The sequence below is a fragment of the Phoxinus phoxinus genome (assembly GCF_949152265.1).
Source record: "Phoxinus phoxinus genome assembly, chromosome: 24".
In the NCBI taxonomy this organism is placed as follows: Eukaryota; Metazoa; Chordata; class Actinopteri; order Cypriniformes; family Leuciscidae; genus Phoxinus; species Phoxinus phoxinus.
The window spans coordinates 2,216,762-2,233,309 of NC_136899.1; the positions used below are offsets into that span (position 1 = coordinate 2,216,762).

General features: G+C 40.0%; 1 protein-coding gene across 1 annotated transcript; it reads left to right on the forward strand.

Moving 5' to 3' along the window:
• The first annotated feature begins 1,962 nt into the window (after positions 1–1,962).
• LOC306992978 (uncharacterized protein) lies at positions 1,963–4,689 on the forward strand. The gene is made up of 3 exons (XM_079602334.1): positions 1,963–2,018; positions 2,144–2,225; positions 2,374–4,689. The coding sequence occupies exon 3, from the start codon at positions 2,381–2,383 to the stop codon at positions 3,923–3,925; it is 1,545 nt and encodes a 514-aa protein (XP_079458460.1). The 5' UTR covers positions 1,963–2,018; positions 2,144–2,225; positions 2,374–2,380; the 3' UTR covers positions 3,926–4,689.
• The last annotated feature ends 11,859 nt before the right edge of the window (positions 4,690–16,548 follow it).

Here is a 16,548-nt window from a genome sequence, read left to right on the forward strand (position 1 = left end):
AGCTGTATTTGAGACCTATTTTGATGTTTTTTTTAAGTGAATGATTTTTCTCTGAAATAAATAATTTTGTATACTTTTGAAAAGTCACGTCTCAGTCTTCAGTGCAATTCGAACCAGTAGGGTCCTTCCTTTTGTTGTAATTCTCTTTGGTTTAACTTCCTTTTTGGGGTATGTGTATTTGTTTACTTTCCTAGGTAGAGAAGAGAAGGAACCTAGGTGGCGTAGTCGGGTATTCTTATATTCAACCAAAGGTTACAAATGGAAGTTTATATGTATGTGAGAGTGTTTATAGGTGTATATGCATGGAAGTTTATATGTATGTGCGAGTGTGTATGTGCATGGAAGTTTATATGTATGTGCGAGTGTTTATAGGTGTATGCGTGTGTCAAGTTTAAATGTTATTCACATGCATTCATTACTAACATAATATGTATTGGTATGGAGTTTATATTAGTGTGCATGTGTATTTCATATATGTATTTTAAACATCCGATAGTATAATATACATGTATATCCGAGTAATTTATAGGTGTATATGCACGTGTGTTATGTATGTATTGATAAAGCGAAGTTTGATTTAAATCCTACGTGGCGCCTCATAGTTAAAGGGTTAGTTCACCCAAAATTGAAAATAATGCCATTCATGTCGTTCTAAGCCCGTAAGACCTCCGTTCATCTTCGGAACACATTTTAAGATATTTTAGATTTAGTCCGAGAGCTTTTTGTCCCTCCATTGAAACTGTATGTACAGTATACTGTCCATGTCCATAAAGGTAATAAAAACATCATCAAAGTAGTCCATGTGACATCAGTGGGTTAGGTAGAAGTTTTTGAAGCATCGAAAATACTTTTTGGTCCAAAAATAACACAAAATAAGACTTTATTCAGCATTGTATTCTCTCCCGGGTCTGTTGTCAATCTGCGTTCAGGACTCCGCAGTGACGCTGCTGACGTAAGACGCTGATGACGTGTTATCTGGTGCGCCCGAGCTTCGTTTACAGTCTGACTGGACCAAAAAGTATTTTCGATGCTTCAAAAACTTCTACCTAACCCACTGATGTCACATGGACTACTTTGATGATGTTTATATTACCTTTCTGGACATGGACAGTAGACTGTACATACAGTTTCAATGGAGGGACAAAAAGCTCTCGGACTAAATCTAAAATATCTTAAAATGTGTTCCGAAGATGAACGGTCTTACGGGCTTAGAACGACATGAATGGCATTATTTTCAATTTTGGGTGAACTAACCCTTTAACTGGTCCCATTGACTTCCATAGTAAGAAAAAAAATTACTATGGAAGTCAATGGGACCAGTAACTGTTTTGTTACTGACATTCTTCAAAATATCTTCCTTTGTGTTCAGCAGAAGAAAGAAATTCATACAGGTTTGAAACAACTTGAGGGTGAGTATATGATGACAGAATTTTCATTTTAAAGTGAACTATTCCTTTAAAGAATGGATATATTTAAGCAAAGTTGTTCTGATATTCAGAACAATAGTTCAATAAACAATAACTAATATTATTTTAGAAGAGTAACCAGAACAAGTTTTGTGGAAATTTTAAATATCCTAAAATAATCTTTCAGAACACAATCAATCCACTCACTGTCACGTACGTCACATAAACTATAGTGCTAACTGTTGTATAAAGATGAATGTAGTGCAGTATTTGTTTGACTACTAATATTGTACATTTTTTGAGAAGTAATAATGTTATGCATTTACATACTCTGCATATTAACTTAACCCTTCCTTTATGTCCTTTACTCCTTTAAAAACAAAATTTAGAAATTTAGTGAGACGGTTTGATGAATGCATCAAGTTGTGTTTTACATCATCTATATTTTCTGTGAATTGCAACCCACTGTTGAAATAAATGTTATTTTTTGTAAATCATGTGATGTCCACAAATGGGCGTTGGCTCCATATAAGTACACACCTGTTGATTTTTCTGTCTCTTAGTTCCTGGAGTGAGTTGGAGAAAGGATCACTGTTACAAACCAGATACACTGTAAGTTAACTTTGCTATTACTATTTGCAATACTCCCTTATAAATACAGAAATAAGGAGATGTAAGGCCTATCTTATTTTTTAACAATATAAGTGATGTTTACTGAACTGTTTACTGTTTTTCAGAATTAACGTCTGCCTCCACTGATTCTACTAAAGCGTAGGACTATACTGTTACCCTTTTACTTGTTAAATCATATTGCTAATAGTGAGTGCACACTTTAACAATTAACTATGATTTGTGTAAAGAAAATTTGCTAAATATATTTGCCTCATATATTTTAGTAAAATAAAATAAGTCTATACACGTTTGCATTCTTAAATCTTTGTCCTTTTTTCTGTTCTTTACGTTACAGACAAAATATGACTTGTTTACGACCTGAATTGGTCAATATCATTGAGCAAAGTATTCTAAGTAAAGATGGAAAACCTGCTCAATATCGTCTAAAAACAAGTTCAGACAATTTGAATCAATCTGAACCATATAAAAAAATGACCTTTGGAGAGAGAGACAAAACCAAACCCCGTAAAACCATTCTGATGGTGGGAGAAACAGGAACAGGAAAAACAACCCTGATCAACACGATGATCAACTACATGTTGGGTATAAAGAGAGAAGACAAGGTTTGGTTTGAGATCACAGATGACCAGTGTGACCGATCATCAGTTCAAAGTCAGACCTCCAGCATCACTGTCTATGGGTTTTATCCACAAGAGAGTAAAACTGATCTAACAATCATCGACACACCAGGATATGGAGAAACTAGAGGAGTTGAGAAAGATAAACAGATCGCTGAGAGTTTGCTTAGTTTATGCACATCTGCAGAAGGGATTCATAAAATACACGCAGTGTGTCTGGTAATTAATTCGACCCAAAATCGACTCTCTGACAGACAGATGTACATATTTGATGCTGTTCAGTCTTTATTTGGGAGAGATATTGCTGAAAACATTGTCTTGCTCTTCACATACTCAAATGGAGCTCGACCTAAAGCTGTCCTGACGGCTGTTAAAGAGGCTAAAGTCAAGTGTGCCGTGGATGAACAGAATCAGCCAGTGTTTTTCCTGTTTGACAACTGTCAGTCAGAAGTTGATGAAACTATACAGGAACGATCATGGAATCTCAGTTTTAGAGGAATGGAAGGATTTTTCAAGTTTCTTGAAAACATAAAACCAAAATCCCTGAAGATGACTCGAGATGTGTTGCAGAAACGGAAGCAGTTAAAAGCAAATATCTCTAATCTACAGTCTCGAGTTAAACTGATGAAACTAAAGCAAAAGGAGCTGAAACAAACTCAAGAAGCTCTGGAGGAGAACAAGAAAGAAGTAAAAGACAATATTAACTTTGAGTATGAAGTTGAAGTGTCCTATAAAGAGAAGGTTGATATTGATCTCTCTAAAGCCTATAAGGCGGTGTGCTGCAGCGTCTGTAAGAAGAACTGTCATTATCCAGGATGCTGGTGGGCCATTGATCCCTCATGGTGCATCATGATGAAAGATGATCACTGTACAGTGTGCAGATGCCACTACAGCAAACACGTCAAAGAAGCAAAAATATATGTAACAAAGAAAAAGAAGGAGAAGAGGACAAATGAAGAGTTAAAGAAGAAATTTGATGGTAAGATTGGGAAATGTGTGACTCTGGTCCAGAAGCTGAAGGAAGAACTGCAAGAATTAGAGAAAGAGAAAATAAAGCGGGTGATTGAAGCTTTTGACTGTGTGGAAACTCTGGAGTCAATCGCACTCAACACTGATTCTCTGCTCACACTTCAGCATGTTGATTTTCTGATTAAGAAGCTGAAGGAAATAAAGGAGACTGAAAAAGCTGAAAGACTGAAAGAAATCAAGAAGAGAGCAGGAGAAAAACTTGGAGCTTTAAATTACTTAAAAAGATATTTTGTCAAGTAAAATAAACGAATAAAATGCAAACCCTGCTAAAAAGACCAGCACCAGCATATGTTGTGCTTTAGTGTCTAGTCCCGATCAGCAGAGGGGCATTCCTATATCCTTTTAACAACTTAGTTGTTTAGTGAGTAAGGTGTTTTAGTGTAGTTGCACAATTTTAATTTAGCATGCAGGGGAGCCTGGGTTCAAAACTTGTCATCTTAATTTGAACGCAGCTCAAAAATCTGAAAATGTCACTTTTTTTCTTCTTTTTTTATTTAAGCATGGTTATGCTGGTCTGTGATCTAAGCAAGATCTTTACCAAACCAGCATACACCACTCAAGACCAGTATGGAAAATCATGCTTTCCTAAACTGGTCTTAATATAAAATCTGATAAGAGTATCATGGAAATGTTTCAGCTAATTACAAAAATATGTCCTTTTGAGGGTGGACAGAAATGTTATCATTAATTGTAACTGCAATTGTATTTTATTAATCATTTGTCTATAATTTTAATAAGTTTCTTTGGATAAAAGTGTTCTGCTAAATGAACTTCCAAAATGGACTGTTTATTGTAATTGTATTATTAGCACTGCCACGTTGTGGCCATATGAAAAAAACATCAGTTCATCGTCCATGACATCTATGGGCTTCACTTGTTTAATTTGTTGAATTTCTTTTTTTTAAACATGCTAATGTTTGTCTTATGAATGAGAAAATGCTGAGAATGAGTATGTCAATTATATAAAAAAATAATTTAATTAATAAATCTGGTTTTGGAGCTGTATTTGATGTCTATTTGTTGCACAGACCAGAAATAGCTACAAGCTCATTTTCATCAGTAGTCCCTGGACAGAGGCAAAGTGACAGCAGGTTAATACAGTGGACAATGAGCATTCCCACTGATGAGTCCATTCACAATACAAAATACAGATAAAACACCTGCAAAAGGATCATCTCAACAAACATGCAATTGCAATAGCAGCAGTATTTACAACTATTTACAGTTCCCTTTTAACTTTACCTTCTTACATTTTTAACAAAACCCCAATTAACTAGTTTTGTGCTAATGATCACAAATCTGACCGTCTTTCAACCACTTCTTCAGGTTAAGTTTAAACTGTTGCAAGGTGCTACTCTCTCGCATAGTTAAAGGCAACGAGTTCCACATCCCTGCAGCTTTCAGAGAAGCAATTCTGTCCAAAAGTAGAGGACCTAAAGTTGACATAACACTGTCTTCCTCATCTGTCTCTGCACTACACTCCCCAGAATCCTCCTTGGCGTACACCTGCACTCACTCTCCTCTAAGTAGTAATCACAGTCACCTGGATCTCATTACCAGCTCACCTTTATATTCAGCACTCTCCCTTTACTCCTTGTATGGTCTCGTCTATACACATGATACAGACTCTCGGCCTTACTTACCTGTAGCGGTGGGCAGATCGAGGCTTCGTGAAGCAATGAAACAGTTGAACCAAATGGGCCATATTGTTTCGAGGCTTCGAATCAATCCGACACCCGTCTCAACGGTGACACCTAGTGGTCACTTGCAGGTGTTGATCTGAAACAACCTCGTCGAGCCATTAAAAAAAATGTGTTGTTTTTTTATTATTGTATTTTTCTAATATGTGAAGCTTGTAGTCTATAGGCTCCTCACTGTGCATAATGTTATTTTGGTCTTGAAAAATGAATATTAATAAAAGAAATCAAGCCTGATTCACAATGTCTAACTTTTTTATAGATTTTTATTCAAAAATATTAATTTCTCTGCTGTGGAAGGATTTAGCCTCCTTCTTTTTTACAGATAATTTCTCCAGCCTTTGAAAATATCCTCTCACAAGGGACACTTGTTGTTGGCATACAAATATATTTTTTGGCAAGGACATACAAATGAGGAAGCCTTAGCCTATATATCTATCTATTAATCTATCTGTCTATATATATATATATGTATTTCTATCTATGCATCTATTAATGTGTCACTATATGTAGGCTACTCTGTCTGTCTCTAGCCTATCAGTCAATGTGTAAATTTAAATGTAAGCCTAAATATAACTAAACAAATCGCACTATAAATGTCACTATATCAAAATCCGCTATAGGCTATCTCAAAATCAAACTCCTCTCACAAAAACCCACGAGGTCATATGTGTTGATTTCACTTTTATACAGATGTGCGATTGTGTGGTCTGTTCCCGACCGTGTCAATCAAACGCTGATTCGGCGGATCACACCTGATGAAACATTTGTGAAACACTCCGAGGCTTCGTTTGGCCATATCACGTGACATGGGTGTTTTGAATCACTTTTCGGATCAGTGTTTCGAAACATCTGCGCTTCGGGATCTCGCAAAGCTTCGGAACGACTGTTTCGCGTCAGCCATCCCTACTTACCTGCATTCCTACCTACGTACGATCCCAATCTTCTCAGCCAGTCATCATTCTGTCTTCTAAGGAATTCCTTTTTCATCATCTGCAAGAGAAAGAGAGAGAGAGAGACTTGGTTACACTTCAGTTAAGCTATCTTCTGATATACAACTTACTGGTTTCTCACCTGTTTCGCTGTACCGATCCATTCTGCAAATTAAAGGCATTAACTTACCATTCTCTCTGCTTCGTCTATGCCAAACCTGACAAATGGTGAGTTCCCAGACCTAACATCTTGATGTACACTGTAAAAAATGTGGCTGCGATTAGTTAAAATTTGTTGAGATAACTTAAATATCCAACTTAACCAAACTAAACTTAAGTTAACTAAACTTAATATTTTAAGTCAAGCTTGAACACATACTTTTTAAAGTTGAAACAATGTTGGATTTTAAGTTGTGCTAAATAATCGCAGGAATTTTTTTTACAGTGTAGGTCTGGCTTGCCAGGCTAAAGAAACATAGTTATTTCAACAAAAATACATCAAATGTGAAGTGTCACGAAGGGAATTGTGGGAATGTCAATGTACGTTTTTTTCACTGTAAATTATACAATAAGTTGTAAATATACCATTAGTAGATCTATCACAGTTATTTACCGTATATAATAAGGAGACTTGCTGTTAACCAATTAACAGTTTTTCACTGTAGCATTTTTACCGTTTAGTCATTTACCGTTAAAATCACGATAATTTTTTACAGTGCTGAAATAACATTAAAATTAATAAAAATAACTTGAATCTAAGTTCGTTGACATTGCAATGTGACAAGTCAAAAGAAGTAACTGGATTATTGCTTGGAAATGTACTACATTATTAAACGTTTTCCAAAAAAATAACATAACTATTTCTGCCAGATATAAGTAATTAACAGATTCAAAGTTTTGTTTTATACTACCATGTATAAGTCATAAGCATTGTTTTCAACCTGTTGTGGAAATTATTCTGTTTGAAAAGTGAGGAGGAAAAACAGACAAGTGGAATCTTCGAAAAGTCAAAGTATCAAAAGTTTATTTCTTGCAAGAAATTGGCATTCACATACAGAGAACGTCTGATATGAGAAGGCAAAGGTCAGTCCCTTTTGCCAAGATTATATACCCTCAACCCATCCTGAGTGGGTTGCATCTTGTCATAAAGATTTGTCTCGTTTACCTTAAAAGGAAACGTCTGTATACGTCCGTGTTCAAGATCTCGTCTAATCACAAATTCTATCTGAACAGAACAATGCCTTGTCTGCCCAAAAAACCCCTCTCTCAGCCCCTGCTTTTTCACACCTATTGCCTATCTTTAGTTCGAACAAAGCTGCACACACACACACATTTTCTTCACATTTGGAGTACAAAGGTCACTTGCTACTTAGTTCTTCTTAGAACATATTGTTCCTGCAAGCTTGTTCTAACTCATACAAGATATAAATGTTTGGTTACATATTTTATTATTGTGCTTCAGCTTATATGATTATATTCCTTTAAATGCTTATGAGTAAATAAAAGTTCAACGTTAATACAAGTCGTATATATTCAAAAACACATCCAAAGTAAAATAACCACATCTAAAGTAAAATAAACACATCTAGAGTAAAAGAAACACATCTAGGATTAAAATTTCCACCACATTCCTCCCCATGTTCATCCAAAGAACATACACACAATTTGACATTTACTTCTCCATAACCATAGTAATTTACAACAGGTAAACTTTTCCCATGGTCATTTCATTTCTTAATCAAACTCATGTTCGTTCTCGGTCGCCTCATCTTCATCCATTCTAACCTCAACTTCATCTGCTGGTTCTCTACGTATCATGGTCACGTATTCCCCTTCAGTCATCCTAAACATCGTAGCAGTCACTGTCTTAGTAGTGACTGCTGAAATGCAATTTACAAGACATGGGGTCATCAAAATAAAAATAAAAATTAAACATGCTATTGGCACAACGGTACTAATCATCCATTTCATCCACTCCTGCAGGCTTGAAAACCAAACATCTAGTGAAGTTGTCATGTCTCCTGGAGTGGCTACTGCCATTTTCATGTGCTCTATTATGTTTGTTACATTTTGATAGACGTCAGGCAAGTTGAAACAACAAGAGGTTCCTAACATTTTGCACACGCCCCCACGTTCTGACGTGATCATGTCTAAAACCAGACGATGTTGAATGACAGCTTCCCTAATTCCTCTAAGTGCAGTGTTTAATTTTCCCAACGCATCTTCAGTCTCGTTAGCTAAGCGTAATACCTGCCAGGCTAAGCCATTTATTTTCAGTAAGCTAGCAGCAGTACCTCCCCCCAAGAGGAAAGACCATCCTGTCATAGATACTCTGCTTGTCCAAGGGTCCCAAAGTTTGGTACCTTGAAACATCAGAGGCATTTTCTCATCAGCTAAACTTCTTTTTGGTCTCACAGAATTTTGCTCATAGTCGTCATGTTCTTTATTGAAATAAACTTCCGTTCCTGCATCTAACAGTCCTGGATAACAGCACCCCATCCATTTTCTAGGAAGGTAGTGAAATGCCGTTTGGCCACATACCCACACTGTCCCAGCCGTAGTTTCCCTTAGATCATCGTCGTCACCTGGACACTCAATAAATGTACCATCCGATGTTACACACTTATTATTACTCATGATTATCGTAGTTTTACAGTGAGATGTACCTGCCATTATAGCCCCAGTTTGCTTTTCTAATTTACATAGACATACGTCGCCTAACTGTGGTTTCACTGCCCATACATTGTCAAAGCCCCTAGTACTATGTTCTGATGGGTTCTGACACCTGACCCCCTTTGCAGACTTTGATCTGATTGCTGCAGAGTTGTCCCCATTTAGTAATTTCCACATAGCACACGGAATTAATCCAATTAGCTCACCTAAATTAGCCGATCTTAATGGATGGACCTTCCAGGTCCTATCCATTCGCAGACACCACCAGCATGATTGGTTAATAGCCAAAGCTTGTCGTTGAAGTAAACTTAACATGCATGCTCTATTGCCCTCACATTGTATTCTACTGTGCGTAATAGCTGTGTCCTCATGATGCAAATTAAGCTGTTTTTCTAATTCAGCGTCTTCTTCTTCTGGTATGCTAGTGTGAGTTATTAGTTCAGACAGACTATGGGTTGTCGGTGGCGGATCTACCATAGTAATTTCTATTGGGACATACGTGTCAGTACCTGCAGTCCACCAAGCACAGTAAAATTTCCCCTCCCACAGAGTTGCGCCATCATCTCCTGTGGACAAAGTAACTTTCAGTTTGGTTTTAGAATTTTCAGTGATTTCTTCAATTTTCACAAGGTCGGACATACTTTTAGCGCTATTACCCTGAGGTGAGGCATACCCTGCCTTTGCCAATAGACCCTCACTGACAGCTTCCTGATTACCCCCGTACACATCTTGCCATCCACATGGATCTTTACAAAAATACATGGCTTTACCCCATTTGTACAAACGGTCCGGATTATACCCAGGTCCTGCTGCTGAAATAGGGTCACATATTATGATTATCTTACTTCTTTTTCCCTTTGTCATTTTCACCTTTATGTTACCTTCCTGTGCTAGGCCCATGGCCAGGTTAGTTAAGAGGATAAGCTTTAGTAACATATTGCCACACAGTACAACCTCGCCAGGCAAGAAAATGTTCTTGTGAAAATGATATCAGTCCTGTGTCTCTATGTATTGTTGGTCTCAAAGCAGGTCTAGTTGATATTATTAGACAGGTCACGGCAATGCCCTCGCCGTCAAAACACCACAAAGTTCTTGACACAGTACGGACTACTCCCAAAATTGCAGAATCGTCCTGTACTATTGACTCGTCCTGTCTCCAATGACGATGGTTTTCGAATTGGTAACCTACAGGATGACACGAGGCTCTCTTTAGTCTGACACCCGTTCGGTGCTCGTCGGCTGTGAATGGGATTCTCCTTCCGTTGCAGCCACCGCTGGAGCTGGAGCTGGAACCTTTCGACAGTGTGTCCCGTGGATCCACGGAGCTCTCTCCTCGACTTTCACCGCAGTGTGAGTTACCAGCAACACCTGGAATGGTCCCTGCCACCGTTTCGTCCTCCAATGCTTTCGTCTCAGATCCTTTATCAGCACGAAATCTCCTGGCCTGATGCTGTGCAGGGCTGTCTCAGCCGGCTCTGGAGCTGCTGCCTTGACCTGTTTGGAGATATCACAGAACACCTTATCCAGTTCAACACAATATTGTAACATGTCATGTTCACAGAGAGTCGTGTCAGGCAATGTTCTAGGTTTGTGTGGTTCCCAACCCATGTGAGGTGGACGAGCAAACAGAATCTCGAATGGCGAGAGTTGTGCTCGCCCCCTCTTCCTCATTCTCATATAAGTCAATGCGATAGGCAGGGCCTTTGGCCATGAAAGCCCTGTTTCATCACAAATTTTTACCAGCTTGTTCTTTAGAACTTGATTGTGTCTCTCAACCGACCCGGCTGACTCCGGATGGTAGCTGCAAAAGTGCTTCCAGGGAGTACCCAGGAATGCTTCAACTGCAGAAATTGCACTGTTTACAAAATGTGAACCATTGTCACTTGATAATTTTTCAGGAATTCCCCATCGTGGGACAATTTCCTGTAGGAGTAGTTTCGCCACCCCTTGTGCATCTGCTTTTGTTGTCGGCATGGCTTCAACCCATCCTGAAAAAATATCAATCGCAACTATGCAGTATTTCTTTTTGTCTGATTGTGTCAATTCAATATAATCGAGCATTACATGTGAGAATGGTCGTTGCGGCTTGGGATGCCCCGCCTGTCTCATTGCCTGACCCCTGCCCACATTGTTAGTCCCGCAAATCAGACATCTGCTGCAAAAATCTGCTGCCACTGTGGAAAAACCTCTAGTAAACCAGTTATTTTTCATAATACTGAACATTCCCATTTTCGACACGTGGTCCAGTCCGTGCGTCAGCTTTGCATATGCCTGAAAGAAATGAGAAGGTAAACATGGCTTATTGTTAGGCCCGACCCACTGTTCATTCTCATACACACAGCCTGCCTCTCTCCATTTTCGCTTGTCATCAACAGTGGCATGCTGTTGCATCGCAGCTACGTCACCTAGTTCCTCATTCAGCCGTGCTGCTGTGGTTATCTGAACAGGAAGCAGAGCCGCGGCCTTTGCAGCAACATCTGCTGATCTGTTTCCTTTTGAAACGTCATCACTGCCAGAAGTGTGCGCCTGACACTTGCAGACTGCCAGTTCTTTTGGCAACAGCATCGCATCCAATAATTGACTCACAAGAAGGTGATTCAATATTGGCTTGCCATCGGCTTTCAGAAACTTCCGATGGGCCCATATTTGTCCGAAGTCGTGTACTACACCGTAAGCGTACCTTGAGTCAGTGTAAATTGTAACACGCCGGCCACTTGCCAATTTGCATGCTGCAGTCAGAGCCACCAATTCAGCAGCCTGTGCAGAAAAATGTGACGGCAGTGGTTGTTGTTCCAGAACCTCAGTTAATGAAACAACTGCATATCCAGCTCTGTTTGTGCCATGGTCATCCTTGCTGGATGACCCATCCACAAAAAGAATCATGTCACTATTGGGTAACGCCTCGTCTGTCAAGTCTGGTCTCGGACTACATATCTGCTCTAAGGCTGAAACACAACAGTGTGGTTCACCATCATTCTCTGTGGGAAGCAGAGTAGCTGGATTTAAAACATTACAACGTTTCACAGTGACATTAGGCATTTCCAATAACACAAAGTTATATCTCAGCCACCGTGCTGCAGATAAATGAGAAGTCTTTTGTTCCAATAAAATCATGGACACAGCATGTGGCACCAGTAGGGTTAAATCACTGAACCCTACAAAATCCCTAGAGGCTACCACAGCTCTCTCCGCTGCAGCCACAGCCCTTAGACAAACAGGAAGCCCTCTTGCCACTGCATCTAATTTGGTTGAGAAGTATGCCACTGGTCTCAACTTTCCCCCATGCTCCTGTAATAAAACAGAAGACATGTATCCATCTTTTTCAGCTACTGTCTGTGTAAAAGGCTTATCTGGATTTGGTATGCCAAGTGTCGGTGAGCTCATCAGAGCCTGCTTCATTTCACAAAAAGCTCTCTCTGCCTCAGCGGTCCATGTTAGTTTGTCAGAGGCTGCCATTTCCTGACCATAAATTAATGCTGACAAAGGCCCTTCTTTGTCACTGTAGCCAGGAATAAACGTTCTACAGTATGAGGTCATTCCTAAAAACGACATCATTTGCTTTTTTGTGGTCGGTTTAGGAATGTTCTGTATTGCGGTGACTCTTTTATCTGATAATGCTTTTCCGTTCGCTGTTAACACGTGGCCTAAAAAGGTAACTTTGGTTTGGTTTATGGCTACCTTACTCGGGTTGACCTTGTGGCCCTGCTCTGCCAAATAAGTTAACAGTGTGATGGTAGCTTGTTTACAGACCTGTTCGTTTGGACAACACAAAAGCAGATCATCGATATATTGAAGGAGTGCGACCTCTGGTGGAAGTATCAAACCTTCTAGACTGCGTTTCAAAGCTTCATTGTATATTGTTGGGCTTTCACAGTACCCCTGACATAAGCGTGTGAATGTGTACGCTTTACCATTAAAATTAAACGCAAACCAAAATTGTGAGTCAGGATGTACTGGAACGCTGAAGAACGCATTTGAAATGTCAACCAGCGTGTAACACTTAGTGTCAGCTGGAATCTTAGTTAAAATCGTATAAGGATTTGGAACGTTTGGAGCTCTCGCCTGAACTGCGTCATTAACTGCTTTAAGATCCTGAACGAACCTGTACTGAGGCTCTTCACCTTTGTCTCTTATTTTCTTTACTGGAAAAATAGGTGTGCGGACAGGCGAGTCCGGACACTCAATAATGACCCCTTTTTCCAGCAAAGAATTAAACACTGGAGTGATGCCAACAATCGCTTCCCTTTTCAATGGATATTGCATTTTCTTTGGTCTATAGTCAGATTTAGGCTTAATTTGAATCGGCTCACAACCTGCAATCAAACCAACATCGTATTTATCTTTAGCCCATAAACAACTCGGAACTCCCTCCAGTCCTTCCGGAATGGCAGGGAGGTGCGATAAGGTCAAACTGCCAAAGTGCACTTCCTCTTCCACCACTGTGACTGCTCTCAAACCCCTTAATGTCTTGTGACACGGTTCTTTAAACCATCCGGTACTTTCACTTTGGCAGATCATTCTTTTTTGATCTATTATGACCCAGTCGGTCAGTTCATGGCACTTGGCCATGAAGGGACCTGCGTCACGCCATTCAGCCTTCACTGGTTTTGCCAGTGCTATGTGGGGCTGTGCATGTTCCATGTCACAAAACATTGTCTGTTTGTCAGTCAATTTCACACTCAAAACACACCAGTGGTTTGTCCAATAAAGATAATCTGTCTTTACATTTTCCACATCAACATTAAACCAACGCTGCGCATATTCATCATCAGGTTCATTGCTGACATGTGAAGTACAGTGCAAATCTGTATCATTCATAAAATCAGAGGATGGCAACACTCTGTCTCGAGCCTTTGTGGCTAGACAGGTGTTAGAAACTTGCCACTCATACTCAAACAAAGGGGTTTCCCCTGTAGTCACATGCAACATCCGCATGTCAGCAAAAAGCCCTTCAGTAGTACATTTAACAGAAACACCCAGCTTACAGAGTAGATCCCTACCCATCAAATTAACTGGACATGTCTGAGTAATCAAAAAACAATGCTCAAATATTTTCCCATCAATTGAACACTCAAGCGGCGTTGAGACCGGTTCTGTGACCACATGACCAGTTGCACTTCTGGAACAAATTGTTTCTCCAGAAAGTGGAATTGGTTTTGTAAATTCTGTTTCTTTAATTATGGAATTAGTGGCCCCCGTGTCTAACAGAAACAGTAATGTCTTATCAAGTACGTTTACTTCTATCAAAGGTAAAGGATTATGAGCTTTATAAAAAACATTTGCAAGCATGTCTTCATTGCACAGAGCAGAGTCAGGAAAAGAAGGAAAATGATACTTATCTGATGGATGGACAGGAAACCCGTTGCTCGCACCCTCCTCCTCTCAATCTGCCTGCTGCGCTTTGTAGGCTGCTTGCGGGCAAGTGTCACTCCAATGTCCTTTCTGTCCACATGTGAAACAAGTGTCTCGATCTGGACGTTGTTGATTTTGTGAAAAGTGTCTACCTCTTCCACGACCACGTCCTCTGCCTCTTCCTCCACCACCTCTTTGGTTTTGGTGGTAGATTGGTTTGGGGTTGTTGTTTTGCAGCGCTATCAGAGCTAGAGAAAGATCTTTGTCTTGCTTGGTGGTTCTGGCTGTTTTCTGATTTTTGATGATTCCCTCATGATGTCTTGCATGTCGTCTGATTTCCGCTGTAGAGGCAAGTTGCCATCCGACACAGCTTTTTTCAATTGCTTTCGAAATTTCTTTGTCAAGTCCGTCCATGAACAAAGTTCTTAAATAGTCATCATACGGATCAGACCCCATCGGTCCCGCATTCGGATCTGTTGGTGGCTGTCTTTTATCCATACCCCCATGTCGATCAAAGCACTCTTTCAGTCGCTGGAAATACGCTTCTGTAGTTTCATCTTTTCCTTGAACACATTGACGAACTTGGTGAATGTCCATCGTGCGTGGAAATACTTTATTTAAAGCTGTGATTATATCGTTGACTTTCTTTGTGTAGTCACTGTTGGCCGGATCGTCGTAGTTGACGTGTTTCAGACGAGAATCTTCTGGCCAGTCGTCTGACAATTTGGCCATTTGCACTGGTCCGTATTTCAAAACCATTAATCTCCGCAGTTCACCGAGAGTCGGTCTGAATTCTCTGCAGAAAACAGCTAAATCAGCACCCAGTTTTGCCCCACCTGCTTCGATGTTTGGCAGGTGTTCAGCAGCTTTGTTCAAGTCCTCTTGGTTCCATGGCCGCATTACCAGAACTGCTCCCTCAGGCCCGGCCACTTCGAGCATTGGTGCCCGAAAATTTAGGAGACTTCCATCACCATCCTCGCTTTCACTCTTTATCTCTGTCTCTGAATCATCAGTCTGCTGGCGATTTTGCTGGCTTCGCAGGTTCGGCTGCTGCGCTTGACGTTGTTTGTCCTTACGCCTGGTCGAACTCTGGCTAAATTTTCTTTTCGCCTGTCTTTGTGAGCTCAAAGTCAAAGTTTTCATGTTTGTGCTCAGCAGTTCTTCTAAGTCTTTGTTGCACTTCTGTCCTCTGGCTCCTTGATATGATGCCCCAGAGCGCGTTGAGGATGTGTCCTCTCTCTCGTCCTCCGTCGGAACATATTTGGGCGGTGGACCAGATGGTGCGCTGGCTAGCGCTCCTCCCGCAGCAGGATTGAGAGCAGGCGGGCGACGAGCCGGATACGCCCCGTCCTCCACCGTCATTTTCACGTAGTGACCGAAAAAGGAAGAAGAGTCAGCATTTTTACTACAATCATTTTTAAGATTCTGTAAGGCTTTCTTTGATGCATCCTGTCTTTCTTTATCAGAGTACAATGGTGCAATGGCCCGACAGACTTGTTTTTGCTGTCTGCGTGTTGCCTCTTCTAACCATTTTACTATGATTTCACCACATTTATCGTAATGTTCTTTGTTTTTTTTCTTAACCACATGAGTCATCCAATTCGCTTTGGTTTGAGTTAAATGTGACACACTTAGACCTCCATTAAACCCATATTGGTTTATCAAAAACGGCACAAAATCATGATACCAGGTTCCCATTACTTTATCCATGGCTCTATACGAGCTCTTACCGAAATTAACCACCTGTTCCTCCTCTCTTTTCGAATTTTTGTTACCCATTTTATTTTTATTTTTCTTTACTTTTATCTCTATATATATATGTATATTTTTATACATATAGGCTACTTTTAATCAACAGTATTTATATTTGCGTATTTAAATATTTTCCCCCGCGTGGTCACCACGCACTATATTTACTGTGTTAACTTTTCTCTCAGCGTGGCCACCACGTCCTGCCTAAATTCGTCAATCTAGGACTTTCAAAATTGCCTGTCTCCGTCGATGCAGGTCTTTCCCAAACAAGTGCCTCCTCTAATGTCCGAACCTTCGAACGAGCACCTTGTCTGGTGTTTGAGAAATTTTCTATCAGACCTATTCTCAAAACTCTGGCCCTTTTAGAGAAGAATTAACACATGGCATTTGAGAAACTTACTTTTAGGCTTATTCTCAAACCCTGTTTGGAAACGCTTATTCCAAAACTCTGACCCTT